We start from the raw sequence: 18667 nt of genomic DNA on the forward strand, positions 1-18667 counted from the left end.
TGGGCTTAAACAGGGATGCCCCTTGGCTGCTTCTCTTTTTAATCTCTTCACCCACAATTTTGAAGAAAAAATTCACCATCCGATGGCAAATCCTCCTAAAATCAACAATGAAAATGTTCAAACTCTAATCTATGCGGATGACATTATCATCTTGGACAAAACTGTGAAAGGTCTGCAGATAACATTGAACAAAACTCAAAATTTCATGAAGGAAAATGATCTACAAATCAACATCAACAAAACTAAGATAATGAAACTGATAACTGAAAAATCCAAGAAGCAATGGAAGACAAAGAGATTAAGCTAACCAAAACAATAAAATATTTAGGTGCATTAATCAATCCATCGGCGAATAAAAAAGAATGGTAAGAAAACATTGAAGAAAAAGCAGCATCGTTAGCAAGGAAAGGTCGGTTTTTTCATCGCAAATATGGCACTTACTCTGCAAAAGCTACAATTCTACTATATAAACAAAAGGTCATTCCAATCTTGACTTATGCGAGTGAATCCCTGATAAACCAACATCTTTTGAAATGGCCCAAATACAAAGCTATTTTCTGGAGAAAAACCCTTGCCTTGCCAAAATCATTTCCGATAGCCAGAATCAGATATGAACTTGCCTTGCAATCTATTCAGTCCATAGTGCTATGGAAACAAATGGACCTCCACAGAAAAATCATTTCGGAGGAAAATATACCATCATTGGAAATTCTTAAAGAAAAAAAACAAGCATTCCAAGTTGCAGCTCTAATAAAGTGGAAAAGTGAAACTAACCAAAAAATGCAAGAAGAAGAAATCACAGAGGAAATGTTAAGAAATAGACCTCAATATGCAAAACAAAAAATTCAGAAGAATGATTGGATAAGAACGATCGAAGAACAAACAACTTATAAATGCCATTTAACCAGCCACATGGAAGCAAGAGCACTCAATCAGTTGCCTTCTTATCTCGTCCAATTCCCAAGTGTGAAAATTCGTGATTTATTCTTGCGCTTTCGGCTGAACATCTTACCCACACGCGAATACTTGGCTTTAACAGATCGAGCCAAAAATACTTCTCCTGTCTGTCAATACTGTAAAGATCCAATGGGGAAAAAATCTTTATTCCATCTAATCATGGTGTGCCCGGAACTAAAAAGCAAACGAGATCTATTTAGAGATTTGTTTAAAATCTCAGAGCAACAAATGACAGCAGAAGAGAGATGGGCAACATTGCTCCAAGGAAACCATCAAAGGCTGATCATCACAGTGATCAACTTCTGGATTGAGATCGATAAAGAATTGTAAAAGAAAAGCCGAATTGAAACACAGTTTTAAAGCCTTTCTGTATGAAGACTCAAAAAAGGGAAAAATTAAAAGTTTGACAAATCAAACAAAACATTTTTTTAAAAAAAATTAAAAAAAATAAAAAACAAATCCTTGACACGACCCTCAACAGGTCTACAACTTCTCATAGAACCTTGACCAAAACCGCATTAGCTATACGACAAATAATGCAACAGATGACCATGGTAGACATCTGGCGAGAACTACATCCCCAAGAACAGCGCTTCACTTTCTATTCGTCAGTGCATGACTCTGAATCTCGAATTGATTAATGGCTTATCAGCTCAACACTCACGAATATGGTCCAGCACTGCGAGATGTACCCCCGTACACTCTCAGATCACTCCCCTGTGTCAATTACTTTGTGTATCGGGGAAGCTGCCCCAAGGCCAGACGCTGGAAAATGCCCCTTGTTCTACTTAGAGACCCTAACGTTTGCGAATCACTGCGCACTAAAATAGAGGAATTATTTCAACTAAAGGAGGGGTCGGTAGACTGGTGCGCTACACTGTGGGAAACATTTAAAGTATGGGTACGTGCGCAATTATTGCCAAAACTACTGGTCTACTGAAGGCAGTTAGGCAAGAGTTGGACACAATGGAGGCCAAACTTGAGCTCCTGGAGTTCGAATACACCTGTACACATAGTAAAGAGGCCCTTCTGGATATTCACACTACATTTTCAGAATTTAATAAACTTGCTGCAAGGGAGGTACAATACATGGCTGCCCCAGTCCGAGCTTGTAGATATGGGGAAAGCAATAAAGCAGGGAGATTCCTAGCCCGGATGCTTAAGGCCGAACACGGCCATCCCCCTATAGCGACAATCCAGACATATGGTTACATAGTCAATGGGGACAAAGAAATAAATTATATGTTTGCCGCATTCTATAAATCACTATATTCCAATAGGGACACCAAAACTAAAGAAGAAATAATGGAGTATCTGGACGTGATTGATCTCCCAACCATGACTCCGGAGACACGCATGATATTAGACACCCCCATATCACTTGAGGAAATTACAGAGGCAATGAAAGCATTAACATCAGGTAAAGCCCCCGGTCCCGACGGTCTAGGTGCCGAATTATACAAAGAATTCCATGACATACTAGCCCCTGTCTTACTGAAAGTATGGGAAGAGGCGATGGAGTGCGGCATACTACCAGACACTATGCGGGAGGCAGTGATTACGGTCCTTCTTAAACCCGTAGACCCCCTCAGGATATGGGGTCATACAGACCCCTCTCACTCATTAATACTGATGCAAAGATTTTCGCAAAGGGCCTAGCTACCAGACTCCTGCCCTACATGCCTATATTGGTGCATACCGACCAGGCTAGCTTTATAGCAACAAGGTCCACTGCTCTTAATCTGCGCAGACTCTTTGGAGTGATGACACAGATAGACCCAGCGGCGGATGCGGTGGCGGCGTCCCTTGATGCCGAGAAAGCTTTTGATTCTGTCTCCTGGGTATATCTGTTTCAGGTCCTTGAGAGATTTGGGTTGGGAAGATACTTCGTTAACTGTGTCAGGTTACTGTATACTTGCCCGGGAGCAAAGGTACTAACTAATGAAACCATGTCATCCCTGTTTCGCCTGGGTAGAGGCACCAGACAGGGCTGCCCCTTTTCCCCAATCCTTTTTGCACTTACAATAGAACCCATGGCTGAATACGTCTGACAAAACCATGCATGTAGAGGTCTTCGTATGACAGGGAGACCACAAATCATTTCCTTATATGCGGATGACACCCTACTATATATTAGGAACCCGGAGGTAAATCTAGTGCCAATTATGGCTGAGGTTAAGAGGTCCTCTGAATACTCTGGCTACAGGGTTAATGTTTCTAAGTCAGAACTGTTTCCGCTTACACCTAAAACTAGAGATATGTCAGACACACAGAGATTCAAATGGTCACCAACACACATTCGCTACTTGGGGATCAGGGTATCCAGAGACGGGAGTACATTGCTCACTGAAAATCATGGTGAACTCCTACAATCCCTAACAGTTAAACTACAAGTCTGGAACAAGCTCTCTCTATCCCTATATGGGCGAATATCGTTACTTAAGATGATAGTGCTTCCCAAACTCCTATACCTTTTTTGCAACATACCGATTTGGCCGGGCAGAACATTCTTCACCAAACTCAATCCGCTCACCACTACATTTGTATGGGGAGGGAAAACGCCCAGGTTGAAGTGGTCCAAAATGACAGAACCCTTTGCAAAAGGTGGGATTGCAGCACCAGACTTTGAACCTTATTACCTAACATCACAGGCACACTTCGCGAGACACTGGTTCGACCCAGAGGACACGGCACCACACATTACCCTGGAAAGATTTGCGGCATCCCCCTCAGACCTGCGAGCAGTTATGTTTGACCTTAATCGGAAAGACACGTGCAAATATGATCCTGTAAGCGCCACTGCGTGTGCATGGGCCAGGATATATAAGAGATTTGCCATTACATAAGCGTATGACCCGGAGGTGCCATTGTGAACTTCCCGGGCATAAGCCCCACATTTGATAAGGCACTCCAGGGTCCCTGGGACCCACAGAAGCAATTTAGAATGCGTGACCTGTTCCCAGAAGGGAGATACTGTGCATTAGACGATTTTGTCGGGGCAGTGGGTGGAGATCACCTTAAGCGATTTCAGTTTCACAGGATGAAATCTGCCTTTGCCGCCAAATGGCCCTCCTTCCCAGAAGAGCCACCCACACACGAATGTATTGCAGCCATGACGGAACAAGGGGGACACAGGAAAAGTGTGTCTGCACTATACAGCCTTGTTCAGATCCAATCCAAGCCATGCAATAACATTGAAGGGACCTGGGAATGAGATCTGGGTGTGGAGCTGTGTGAAACCCCATGGTTGAGATATTGCCAGTTGACTAAATGTGTATCCATGAACTCAGGGCTACGTCTCATTCAGTTTAAAGTTCTAAACCAGGTGCACTACACCCCAGCCAAGTTAGCTAAGTTTGTGCAGGGCCACATGGGAAAATGCCCTAAATGTGATGCCCCTAACGCAGACTCCTATCACATGTATTGGGCTTGCCCGCCGATAACTAAATTCTGGGGGGAGGTGGCGGAGATTCTGGAAGACATTACGGCAATACCTGCTACACCTTCCCCACGGAAATACCTTTTTGGGGATATTGGTAAGGCTGCAACTACCACTAGATGATTGTTCAATTTAGCATGTGTGGTTGCGAAACGAAATATACTGAAATGTTGGAAGTCCATAGATCCTCCCAGGCGACTGGACTTCTTGAAAGACCTGTCGATGGTTAATGAACTTGAAGAACAATTTATTATTACATTGCCATCGAGATGCCGCCCCAAAGACATATGGAGGCTGTTCAGACTCTATCTATGTAATATGTTATCTGATGAAGAGGACAATCCATCGTCACCACTACAGTACTGTCAAACAATGTGCAAATGTGTAGTGTATACTGTAAATGTTCATCTATGTTGTTACATCATGCTGGGATTCGCTAGCCGCTGGCCAGTTTAGTCTTGTTGTACCTCTCTCTGAACAAAGAAAAAAAAAAAAACACAGGATAACCTGCCCTCTCTCTCTTCCGCACCCACTCAGGCTCCATCATCTCCTGGGCCCCCCTTGGCCGCCCTCACCAAGCCCCCTCTTCTCTCCTCCCTCTCCCCTGTCACAACTGAGGAGGTCTCTAGACATGTCCGGTCTATGAAAGCCTCCTCCAAACATGTGGACCCTTTGCCTCTCCAAAACCATCAAGGACAACATTGACTCTCTAGCTCCAGCCTTGGCAGGCTCTGCAACCTCCCCTTCGCCACAAGAGTTTTCCCCACTTCCCTCAAGCATTCACTTGTGCATCCTCTGCTCAAAAACCCCTTTGCCGTCCCTTCTATTCCTTCTAACTATTGCCCGATCTCCATCACTCCTTTCCTGAGCAAACTCCTGGAGATGTTGGCTATCTCGCAACTCACACCCCACGCTGAATCTGGTGGTTGTTACCATGACCATCAGTCTGGATTTAGAGCATCAAGAGGCACGGAACTGCTCTTCTGAACACACATGAAGACCTGCTCTCAAACCTTGACTCTAACTCTCCCTCTGTAGTCATGCTCCTTGACCTCTCCTATGCTTTTGATACAGTAAAATACAGAATCCTGATCTCCCGTCTTCGTGACACTCTGGGCATCACAAATAGCTTGCGTCCTTTCTCTCTGTCCGTCCTTCCAGGTGGAAGTTGGGTCCTTTCTCTTGGCCTACATGGCCCCTTTGGCCCACAAGATCCCTACCTTCACCTCCAACTTTCAGTGTTATGTGGATGACACAAAGCTCTCTTTCAGGCTACCCTCATCCTCCTCTTCCTTCTAGCTCATTCCTGATTGTTCGCAATTCAGTCCTGGTGTGCGGCTAACGATCTCTGCCTTAATGCCAGAAAGACAGAGATCATCCTCATTGGGACCCCTGCTCCCACTTTCCCACTCTCACTCTGGCCGGCCTTGTTAGGCAAAGTTTGTATGCAGTACCCTCTGGGAACAATACACACAACTCTGACCACACGTATACGCAACCCAACCTTTGATATAAGCTTGTACTACACAGTTTTGGTAGCGTGTTCAGCAGCCAGGCTTATCTCAAGAGGGGTAATTGCAAGCTGTAGCGGAATTACACAGAGATTTACAATTACAGGTATTCAAATAAACTCTTAAACTCATGATTTCTTGCATAAACAATTATTAATGTATTTATCAGTCAGTTAGAAAGCCTTCTTCAGAAGGGAGCAATATAATAGTAGCATACAAATATCCTTCAATACTGTACACTCTTAGATTCTAAACCAGTAAAGACCCTTTTGGGATGGCCCACAGACACAACCTACACCCACAGGTGACTTCAATAGGGGACATTAATATCTTACTCTTGGCATTTAGAATACTTTTAGAAGTTGGTAAAAGGCAAAGGCTATTAGAACAACAAGAGACCACAAATATTCTCAAGCAGGCAAATACTTTTGGATCCTTCAAGAAAAGTCATACAATTCAATAGGCTAAACCAAAGTCAATGGGCAAAAGACTTGTATAGGATGAAGCACTTCTGGTAAGTAAATGGAAAAGTCTTTGCACCAGTCGTTAGGAGTCTTTGATGAAAAGAAGAATCAAATGTAAGGCCACAAGCTAATTAGACTTGTGAGTTGTAGAAGTTGCAAGCACTCTACAGTAAGAGGTAGGTTCTCTCAGACTTTTTACAGTACCTTGGAAATGAAGAAAATGATGGAGCTGATGACTTCTGTTCCTGTGCAGCTCTGCAGATCTCGCTGTTCCTGAGCCTCAGTCGTGGGGACAAGAGGGAGGATGTCGGGGGACTCCTGCAATGCACTGGGATGGTAAAGACCTAAAACCGGCAAGCTTCACTTTCAGTGGCTGTTCAGAGTTTTAGCTCCTCGCGTCTATCGCAAATAGCAACACTGCGGTTCCTGGCTGTCGAGATGGACTTTCCTTACTTCTGGGGTCCACACTCTGCTGAGGGGGCTCAGGCTCGGTCTGTCCTGCTTCTTGAGAGTCTGGAGGATCTTCCAAAAGCTCTAGGCCAGCTTAAAAGCAACACACACAATCTGGTGTTCCTCTCCCTGGCTATACGGTTTCCAGCAGCAACTTTGTGGAAATGCAACCAGCTCTGAGATGGATGTCCAGGTGGCTTACTTTGGAGTTGATTGGTCCCACCAACTCAAGGGGAGAAGGTGTCTGTGCAGGGGCTTCTCTGTCGATGCAAACTTGACATTTTGGCACTGCAGCAGGGCTTCAACGTGCAAACCAACGGTCCAGGAGTTGCAGCAGTCATCCTCTTCAAGCTCTTCTTCGGTTCCTTTGTCCAGTGGTCGATTCTGCCTTCCAAGCCAAAAGACTCACCTTTCATTCAGTTCTCTCCCATTCATTCCAGCCCAGCTGTCAGTCACCCAGCAGGATGGTTGTCCTTGCGTACAGTCAGCCAGCCAATCATCACAGAGTGCATTCGGGTCTCCTAGGAAACTAAGCACAGGGAGTTTCTGGCACCTCCCTCACTTCCTACCTACCCCAGACACTCTGGAGCCAGAGGCGGGCTTCACTCGTGAATCCCGCCAAAGGCCAAAATGAACAAAGAGACCAAACCTGGTTTTGCGCGCTGAGTAAATCTCAATAAGGACCTTCCACAAAGAAATGGCGAAAAAAGAAGACCGGGAGCCATTTTGACAAAGATGGTGCCCGTGGTTGCTTTACAGCAGCTGTGAACGCAGCCCGCGGTAAAGACACACCATGGTAGTTCAAACGAAAACCGCTGCCACCAGCCAATCAGCGAGGAAAGGGTAACATAAAAAATGTTACATGAGAAGCTGACACAGGGGATACCAGGTAAACCCTCCAGCACTCTATTATAAGATAGGGTGTGCTGGGTCTAGCAAGTTACAATAGTAAGTAAAGTCAATTTCACTTTACTGCGTTTGGAAACAGTAGTTTATCCAAGAGAAGTTATTTAAACCTTTGGGAAATCTGGAAGACTTCCCTGTGTCACTGCACTGAAGGTGCTGTGTGACACAATGTAAAAGATGATGCCTATGGAGTTTGTCAGACTCCACAACCGAAAGAAACACAGAGGTAAAATTCACATTCAGCATACATGAGAGAGTGGGAAAAAGGGTCTCACTCTCTCCAGGTTAAAAAAATCAAGTCCTCAAGATCCAGCAAAGTTGCTGAGGGACTGTAAGGTGGAGGGAATTAGCACATTTCTGCGAATTTTCCCTAACTCCCTTGGCCCTGGACCCCTTTTCCCCCACCAGTGAGGGTCATCTTTGAACCTACTCTCTCATTCTCTGCTCACATCTCGGACATGTCCAAAAAGTCTCACTACCAGCTGCACCTCCTCAGAGGTATTCTACCTTTTCCCTCCTTCCCCAGAGGTTCACTGTCTCCAGAGCCCTGTTCTCTCCAGACTGGACTACTGCAACAGTCTCTTTCTCAATCTTCCTACTTCTACTCTCCGACCTCTTCAACTTATTCAGAACAGAACCGCAAGACTTATCCTTGGCCTCAAGCCCAGGGACCGCATCTCTCTGGCACTGAAATCACTCCACTGGCTCCCTGTGGCTGCAATGATCAGGTTCAAGTACCTCTGCATAGTCCACAAAGGCTTTCTGGGTCCACTACTATCTACAACGCTCTCTTCCCAAATAGTCTCCTTCTAGAGCCCTCTGCTCAGCCTCCTTCAACTCTCTGCGGGTGAGCCATTTCTCCAAACAGAGATTTGGGGGTAGATACTTATCCTCTGCACGTGCCTCATTCTGGAACAGCCTACCTACCTCTCTCTGTCTTGAGCGAGACCTCCTTAAGTTCCAGAAACTCCTCAAGACCTAACTTTTCTCTTCCTCTATCTCTCTCCCTCTTCCCTGCTAACCTCCTTTCTCTTTGCTTCATTCCCTCCATCCTTCTCTTCCCCAACCTGCTCAGTTAGCTGACTGGCCACATGGTGGACCTCCAGAGCCTCACTGGACCCAGGCTCCCCCGCCAGTCCTGCACTTGCCTCCGGGCCTCTGCACTCTACTTGGCACCACTGCAATATGCTCCTTGTGTGGGACAACCACTCTGGGTTCTACGTGATTTCATCGCCGCACTTTTCATCGCAGGGTTTTTTGCCGTGATTTTTTTTCGAAAAAAACATCAATTTTTTTTTATTTTTTTATTGGGGGAGGGGGGTAACCCCCTCAAGCCCCCCTTTCTTTTTTCTCTTTTTTTTTTTTTTTCTACATCCCGAACACCCAAACCCATTTTTTTAAAAATGTACCCCCCCAAAAAATACAATGTTTTTTTTATGAAAAAAAAATTGCGGCAAAAAACCCTGTGATGAAAAGTGCGGCGATGAAAGGATGGTATACCCAACTCTGCACTTAACCATAGCCCCTGCTGGACTGGGTGCACTTGTCCCCCTCCCCTCCCTCGCACTACCTGTTCTGGGCACTTGCACAACCTTGACCTTGGATGTTCTATGCCTTGCAAGTCTGTCTGTCCAGTCCTCCCTCTGTCTCCCCTTCCCAGCTTGGTCGTGCTTGAAATACTCTTGCATAGGCTCACTGGATGTCCAACCATGAAGAAATCTGAAATGTCGGCAGGCCAGTACTATAGTTCATTAATCTGTATGTTCCACTCGCTGCCGCCCCCCTTCTCCACTCATTCTATGTCAAGCACTTCACTAGTAGATATGCCTCTGTCCTAGTATGCTAGCTATTGCTGTTAGATCATTCAGAATCTTCAAGGCCTAAGAATGACAACTGTATTCCCTTGTTCTCTTCCCGCCTTGAAGCGCTTTGAAGCACTTCACTTGTGTATAAGCGCTTTACAAATAAACAATTACAATTACAGTTATATACGCATGTATACAAACTCATTCTAGAAAATCGGATAAAAGGCAAGTGTACTCAAAATGTGCAACTAGCCACCCACAATCTCACTGAAGTAACTTATATTAGTTGTCAAGAATTCTGTTTTTATGTATTGTGGTACTGTAACTGGTCTACAAAAAGAGTTACATTCCTAACAGATTTGTCTTCTAAAGATGTCTTTTCTTCTACTAAATTCTTTATTTTTTTTAACTAACTCTTCTTGTCATTTTTTAACAGGTAATAGTTGTACATAGCCACAATTACACGTGCATTGTCTCTTTTCCTTAGTTTAGCTAAATAATAGTTTGCAAATAGTTTATTTCAGGGGATCACTTTCAATCAAAGTTTTCTCATATGTGCTGATTTTTTTTTACCTATTTCCTGCCCTTAACTATTTTCCCACTTCACGATTTCATTGTACAGAGCACTATTTAATAAAATGCTTTTCTTTTGTAGAGTAGACACTTCCATAACTCGAACCATGTATTTCTAGGGTTACAAATCCAATAATAAAACAAGCCATTCGAATAGATCTACACTTTATAACTTCCTTTTTTCTTTTATCTGCGCCAAACACCACCCAATGCATCCATCAAGTGACTTGGGAACACGTGCTGTTTTACCTACTCAATGGAAGTAGTTGCAAAACAGTAAAAAAAAATCAAGTTGAAAAGTATGTCAATGTACACACAATTGTCATTTTTTGGAAGAGAAGAGTATACATTACAAATCCACATCTACGTGTATATATTTCTTTTATAATCCATTGTTATTAAGAGTAACACTTTTTCTAACACAATTATCCTTGTCTAGGGTATTTTCATGTATATCTCAAACCAACATGAATACGGAAGACTTATTTCAACGGCCAACTACAACATCACGCACTTCAACAACGACCTCTGGCAAATTTTTGAAAATCAATTGGTATGTAGCTAATTTCTGCACAGACCCCCCTTTATAAACTGCACAATATATTACGCATGATATGTTATTGACAATGTGGGACGCTTGTAGACAAGAGTAATTTGATGCGTAGTTTGAGTACCAAGTTGTTTTCTTTACAGAGGCAGAACATGGTTACTATTGGAATGAAAAGTTATGAACACAATATATATTGATTTTACTATTGCTATGAGAAAGTGGAACCATCATTCTGTCTTTTGTTGACACTGTCCCAACATCCATTGTAACTTTGGAATGTTGGAGTTGCTATTTTTGGTCAAATGTGCCAGAATTGGGCGTTAACTTCTGATACAATGCACACTCCTGCCTAATCATGACCAGTCAATTCTTTTAAAAGTACTTGCCACTCCCAGTTCGATGGTTTTTGACAGCAGTGAACACTTTCTTGATGTTGCTGACTGGATGGTGGCTCATCTCATGAGTGAAGAGTCCAAGCCAAACGTAGCAGCCATCAGCAAAGAAGTGGGGGCTGCAAGGAGGCATGGGATGACAGTGTACCTGATATTATACATAACTCGGAATTCTGTATGGACTGCTACTACAGCCTAAAGAGAGAGAGAGACCCTAGAGTGATTACAGCTGCTGAGAGAAACCTCGTCCTCTAGTGAGTAGCCTTGTTTCATTCTCAGCAGTGGCAAAGGCGTGCACCCCTTTACATTGGTAAGTCTACGAGAAGCCGTTGCCTTACCCCCTCTTGGCCCTATCTAAAATGGCCGTCCTTTCCATGGCTGGATAAAGTACCTTTCGGCACTGCTGACTTCACCCTGAGGTTAAGCCTTATCACGTTAGAGATGCAGGGGTGGCAAAGTGCAGGAAAGGAGTAGTGCCACCTTCGCTTGTCATGAATATGAGAAGAGTAGGGGGACAGTGATTCTGAGAGGTAGGTTTGAGGGGACAAGTGCAAGAACAAGTAAGTAATCGTTTCCTTCATTGTGATAATCTATGTGAAAAGAGATTGCAGAGCTCCAGAATGGAGGGATAAAGAGGTGTGTGTGGAAGAGCGCCAACTGCTGGATGCCATTTGTCATCCAGAGAAGCAGAGTAACCTGATTGAGAACCATGTTGCTAACCACATGTTGACATCCATACTCATATTACCATATGTATTCTGGGGTGGATGCAGGGGAATTCCACCTTTGCACTCATTGCAATGCACTACAGTTAATTGTGACTTGCCACGAGACATGAATAAGGATCTCTGTGGTTCCTTTCAGCTTTGATATTTCTATAAGTTCTGTTCAAGCAGGCTATTCTACCTGTGCAGGTCGAGTAATTGGGGACATGTCTAAATGAAGTCCTTGTCAAACGTAAACTCCAAATATATGATCATATTTTAGACGTTCATATTGACTGCCTGATTAAATAGTCCTTGTGAGCCAGGTGATGAATCCAAGCTTTATTTTCTCAGTTGCCCCCTTGCAGTTTCTTTTCTAATGGAATTGGCTTTCCTTTCACTGTTATGTTATTAGGATTTGTACCAGCTAACACTGCATGGTGTTCTCAGAGACACTGGGTTATTTGGAAGTATATGGAAAATGCAAGATTACGGCGAATTGTGTTGTGATTGTCAGAAGTACCCTGACCTCTACGACATATTTCAAGGTGTGATGTGTTCAGAACATTCAGGGCGTTGTGTACAGAGGGGAACCTCCTACTTGCACTGTGGGCATGGTTTGGCCCGGGGCTGGGTGTATCAGTTGGTTTTAGCAGTGAAAATTTATGTGGGTTCTATTCTGGGGGCGGTCTTTTAAAATTCATGCGCGGATGGCTAGTTTGAGTTTGCGTGTAGTGGGTAAGGTGGAGAAATTGAGGGTTAGTCGATATGGTGATGGTTAGTGAAATCTGTATAGCATTTCTAAGGCCTCGTTTTTACATTGAAGAGATACTGATACTGCTAGCAATCCTCAGACATGGACTCACCTTTCGCCTCTGTTGATGCCCACCCTTAAGGTTGGTGCACCAAGGTGTGCACAGTATGTTGTACAGGCACACCTGTTGTTAAAGAGGAACATATGTTTATTTTACACATGAGATGATAGTGGGTGCCCTAAGACCACAATCACATACCCTCTTCCGCAACTCACATGTTTTTTATCAACTGTTAGGACCTCATTACAAGTTTGCTTGTATCCCACCAGTAATCCCTGCAGTTTTTTTGCCAGCTAAGAGCTGGAGGTAAATTCTCCACCCTACCGACAAAATTGTCGTTGGCCAGTCTTGAAAAGTGCTGGTATACGCTATTACTACTGGTCCTTTATTTCCAGACTGGCCAACTTGTAATGAGGCCCTCTTAGTTTTTGTGTTTCTGCCTTCAGGACAGATTTCCTATCCTCTCACTTTTTGTCCTTCTCCTTTCCTCTGCAGACCAATGTCTGGTTGTGCCAGGTGGGGGCACAATACAACACTTTCAGGACAAGTCGCCACACTGTAAGAGCACTACGGTGGTGATTGGCACAGTGCAAAGGCCTATTTTTTTTATTTATTGAGCATTTGTTAGGCGCCTATGCGACAAAATAGTGCTTCCAGGCGCCACAAGTCAAAGTGTGGAGTACATAGTTATGGCAAAATGACAGTAAATATACAACCATGGTCCTACTAGTCCTTGTGACATCCGGAATTGCAAGTGCAATGAAGAGAAGTGCGGGAGATAGGGGAGCGAGAGGGCGAGCAAGAGCAGGGCAGGGGTACAACGTTCATTCATCCCGTTTTGTTTTGGCTGCACTTTTTGCCGAAAAGTATTTGCTGAAAAAAACATCAAAAAATATGGGGGGTGGGGAAGCATATAAGTGGTACAGTGGGGTGGTATATAGGGATAAATAGTATGGGAGGGGGATAAAAAGATATTGATTTTTTTTCCGGCAAAAATGTTTTGGCAACAAGAGCTGTGAAAAAAAAAACTGTTGAACATAGAACCAGGGTAGGGGAGGGAGCAATGTATGGGCAGTTGCCGGTGAGAGCCCAGGAGGGAAGTGCCGAGGGGAAAAGGCTGCTGGTTAAGTGCAAGGGCGGAGGAATCCCAAGGCCGGGATGCACAGTCGCCAGGTAGGTATTAACATAGCATAACATAATATATCATAACATTACATTTCGTAACATAACATAGCAAGCAAAGTACATACTTAGTTGTTATTCTAAAAGGATATTGAACACAAGAGATGCCTCACTACTATAGCTTGACTTCTATGTGAATGGGGCAGGATTGGCAGGTATGTTAAATTTCTTTATAGAACATACAATACAAACTTTTACCGTTTACATTTGCTGTTTTAAGAGCTTTACAGACTGAACTTCCTGATCTCTTGAGATACCACGTGACATTTCAGGAGTTTCCGGGAGTTAACAGAAATAATGCCAGACTAAAAAAACCTACTTTAAAAAAAGGGGAAAATATGATTGATTGATTGATTGTGCGTTCGTTCGATCGAAGTTAAATAAAAATATGAATGACCAATTATTGAGAAAGTTATTTTGGAAGTACTATGAATTTGCACTCACCAAAAATGCAGAAAGTCTTGCCAATTTCCAAAGGTTTGACTGGAAGCAAATGTTTCCGGATGCTTACATGGTATATGTGCAAATTGCACCACACCAGTCCCATCTACCGAACCACATTTGTTAGACTTGGTGGGAATGGGATGGACCTCCTCTTATACCAACTTGCATATGCAAAGAGGAACTGGTTGGGGGAGTGGCCATGGATATGCAATGCTAATGAGGGAAACGCTCCCAAACCCACTGGGAGCATGGTGAGTCACAAAAAAGAAGCAACTCTGTCAACCCTTTTCTCCCAGGTCACATTTTGCATCCCTTCTATTCTGAGTTGGTCAGTGGGGCTTCTTTTATTAACAATATTTGTTCTAATTGTTTGACACCACTTTCAACCGTATGTGTGTAATTTAATTGCCCAAGTGCAAGCTCACTGGCAAGCACAAAATATTCACTATTCGCGTAGAATTCTCTCTTTTGGGCTTGCAACGCACCTGCAGGTTGTCAGAAACTCTGGGAATCTTGGGATACCTAAATATTAATATACTACTAATCCTGCATTCTGTAGGCTTCACCTGCCTTTAACAGCCCGGGGTCGACAAGGGCCTTAACGCTGGGCCCTGGATCCGTTACCATGCCAGTGAAGCCCACCGAACGCAGGATTATTGTTATTAGCATCACGAGGCACCCCCTCAAGGTGCTGATAGCAATGGGAAAAAAATACATCTGCGCTGCTTTGGTCACAGCAGCAGCCAGCAAGAGTCAAGGTTGCCATAGAAATGGAAGGCGAGGCTCCGCTCTGAGCTCCTCTTCCATTTCCAGGCTCCACTCGGAGACCCTCTTCCATTTCCATGGCTTACCAGGAAGCCAAGAAGACAGAGCAAAGTGGGAAAACAGGGCGGATAAGCCCATTTAAGGTACCTTTTATTGGGAGCGGAGGGTGATAGGCTGCACATGGGGGCGGGAGGCAGGAGAGGAGGGAAAACTGTAGCACCGGTAGAGGGTGGGAGTACAGTGCTGTCGGGATGCTCCAAACCTGGGCTTACACCCGTAGATTCAACCCAGGTTTGGAGAAACATGATTAATAAACAAGTATGTCCCCTTGAAGACTTGTTATAGCGTAAAGACGAATTACAGCAAACTTCAGTTCCAGCAAAACACTTTTCACAAACTGATGGTATTCATGTACTGTTACTCACACGTACCCCACAACCCTAACTTGGAATTTTCACACCCTTTTTTAATGCAATTATACCATGCGTTTAATCTTCTCAGAGTTTGGCAGCTATTTCACCGAAGAGATGCTCTGCTCCGGCTGAGGTACCATTCTTAGCTGTAATGATAAAATATACATATGCTCAAGTTGAATCACTGATTTTTCTGTTTGTAGGATTGGAAAGAAAAATATATACATCCAAACTATTCCAGGATCTTCAGTGAGAATTTTGTAGAGCAGGTAAGAACAATTTGTTGTATTTGCTTCTTTATGTAGCCAATGGGGGGGAAGAAATCGGAATATGTTTCCCCATGACATAATTCATATGAACTCAAAACACTTACATGCTGATCTGCCCACACACAGTAGTCCGCACTGGTCGGTGCTGTTGCCGACCTTGGTTTATTTTATTATCTTTCTTTCTTTATGTTTCACTGAGTGGTTCATGATGCTGGGTTGCAAGTGCATTGCTTCTTAGTACAGTCAGAAGAAAAGTACCTATGCAGGGATGGAAATTAAGATTGTAGGAGCAGGAGCTAAAAGCAACTCGTGGGTTTCCAGCATTAACCAGTGACCAGGAGCTACCACTGGGGCACCAGTCCATAATATTTTGCAAGCATCTAACTTCCACATAAGATGCAAACAAATCACTTTGACCATTATTCATGATCCCTTATGCTTTAAATGTTGTATAGATGTTTCCTAATGCTTACATATAGATTGTCACAAATTCATTCACATAGGTGTGTTTGTTTGGCATCAGTTGGCATGGGGAGCCAAAAGCAGCTTGTAGTAGCTGTTGGTGTCAAGCTAACCAGGCTCTCTCAGGCCACAAGCAGGAGCTAAAAAGCCCCCAGCTCTCCTCAATTTCGAAGCCTGCATGTGTAAGGATATCATCCGAATACCAGTTAGCATTACAATGAACGTGCAGCACAACGGTGTCATTACATTGTACTTATGAGATCGGCACTTTGCTGCCCCAAGAATATTGCATTGTTGTGCAATTTGCTTGCTTCTTTTTACTGCCTTGAATAGCGGACAGAATACGCCTTGGAAAGGGCTCCCATGACTGACATCCTACTGTCATATTTAGCTTGCCCCATCATTTTTCCTATCAAGGTTGGACTACTGCATGATCTGATACACAGTCTCCCCCCAAATCCTAAGGGGTTTGTCTCCAAAGAACAAGAACCACGGGCTATTATCTCAGCCTTGAAAGCACTCTATTTTCGAATAGTGAAGAAAGGAATAATGCACTTTCTATTCATGTGGCTGTCTTTAATCACTTATAATATAAGCAATCTACTATGCACCAATGAAGAGTCTGTGGTGCCACCAATTGTACTTGGCTGGATCAAATATCTTCAGATGAAAAAGGCACCACCCCTAGGCAGAATGGTAAGTGCAAACACCTGGAATAATCTGGACCTTTCTCTGAGGTTACCTGCGAGGTACCAATGGTTTATGGGGGACCTGCAGACCATGCTTGTCATGCAGTCATTCGGCTGCTAGCAAAGCCTGGTGAAACTCCACAAGCCTTCCACCAAGAAGCCAGGCTATTGCTAAACTTGTTCATTCACTCCACCCAAGGCATTCCCCCCTCCCTGTGAACATTTCCCAAAGGGCAACACTGTTGCAAATGATGTAACTATGTAGCTTGCTCGCACACTCTATGGGCTCTATGGGCTCATTCACAAAGCCCAGGAGTTGCATGTATAATGTACTCCGTGTATATGTTACGATGAAAGGTGGTCCTTAATTACAATAAAACAGAGACTGGCAAGTGCATAACTTACGCACGTGGGAAATTCCACATTTAATTGGTAGCAATTAACACAGAATGTACACATTCAACTGACCTTTTGACCCAACGATTCGGGGTCTATGCAATGCAAACAGCACACATGAATAACATTTTAAACACAGGTATTTAAAAGTTGTTATTGGTGATATGTTTTTCCTCTAGACTATAAATATTTTCCCAAGAATATTGGAAAATACATTCTTCCGATCCGATGTTGTGCATTTTTTGTTCTTTCGCCACTTAATGTAGCAATTGCCCCTGCATTTTTCAAGTGTAGTGATAACATGCATGTGGACACCAGTGGAAATGTACATTGGAATGGTGTTCACTAATATGTGCACAGTACTCCTTTAAGGGCTCCTGGGCAGTGTCGTGAAATTGGTTCATAGTGATGCCGCTCAGTGCTGGTCATTGGGCCGGCTCTCGGCGAAATCCGAGATCCGGCACCAGATGTGTAGCCGGATCTCGGGATCCGGCCAGAGTGAGCCGCCCAAGCCCATGAACCGCACTGTAATACTAAAAAAAAAAAAAAAAAAAGGCACGCGCGACGGCATTTTGCCGTCTACCACCGGCTTTGGCACTGGTGTGTTATGCACAATGCTCGCTACATGTACAACTGAAAGGAATCAGTTGTACATGTAGCGACATTTGTGCATTACACCAAAGCCGGCGGTGAAAGGCAAAACGTTGCGGGCGGTTTTTTTTCTTTCTTTTTTTTAAAGTATTTATTTGATTAGGCACTACCAACCCGCCCTCTCTAGACCACGCCCCTTCTGGAACCGCACCCCCACCCCCAAAAAACTCCTCCCCCACCCCAGTCCTTGTGGGATCCCCACCACATTGTTTCATTTCCACCACTGATTCCGCTGTCGCGTAGGAGAGGGCTCTCTATGTTGTTCCACCGCCTGCGCAATGTTTGAGCTCTCTTTAGTCAACACGCTTTCTATGCGCCCATTTTGACGTTTCCCCGCTCATTGGATGGCCTGGTCCTGTTTTTGCCACTGCCAGTTCTCTGCTCTGATTTCCCTTTTCACCTACACTCTTATTTCCCAGTGATCTCCCGTTGCGCCCCCTGCCTCCAACTGTAACTCCTTTCACTCATTCATGCTCTTCTAAGTGGGCAATCACTTACACACCCCTGCCTCACTCTCCCGGACAACTTCCACTCCCACCCCTCTCTATTTACTCCCCAAGTGCCTTACCCTAACAAACCTCCCGTCGGCTCCCCCCAGCCAATATTTACCCTCATTCTGTCACATCCTTCCCGCCTGTCTGCTTACCCAGCTCTACCATTGTGAAAACTTTTAATTGGTTTTCCAAATAATCACTTCACAATAGATAATTGCAAAATTGACTAAACTTCATAATCTTATTCAAGATGCAGAACAAATACCAGATGAACTGATTTATCTCAGACTGCTCCGTGTCAGTATATTTGGTTTTGCGAGACTGGATGATTAAGCC

At 44.0% G+C, this 18667-nt stretch overlaps 1 protein-coding gene across 2 annotated transcripts in view; it reads left to right on the forward strand.

Moving 5' to 3' along the window:
* PLOD2 (procollagen-lysine,2-oxoglutarate 5-dioxygenase 2) overlaps nucleotides 1-18667 on the forward strand; it is a 517076-nt gene that overhangs the window by 457344 nt on the left and 41065 nt on the right. For both annotated transcript variants that reach the window (XM_069618251.1, XM_069618250.1), the window contains 2 exons: nucleotides 10545-10658; nucleotides 15574-15639. In XM_069618251.1, coding sequence (XP_069474352.1) covers nucleotides 10545-10658; nucleotides 15574-15639 — 180 coding nt within the window. The remainder of the gene's footprint in view (nucleotides 1-10544; nucleotides 10659-15573; nucleotides 15640-18667) is intronic.

The sequence above is a fragment of the Ambystoma mexicanum genome, chromosome 10 (assembly GCF_040938575.1).
Source record: "Ambystoma mexicanum isolate Mex_15411 chromosome 10, UKY_AmexF1_1, whole genome shotgun sequence".
In the NCBI taxonomy this organism is placed as follows: domain Eukaryota; kingdom Metazoa; phylum Chordata; class Amphibia; order Caudata; family Ambystomatidae; genus Ambystoma; species Ambystoma mexicanum.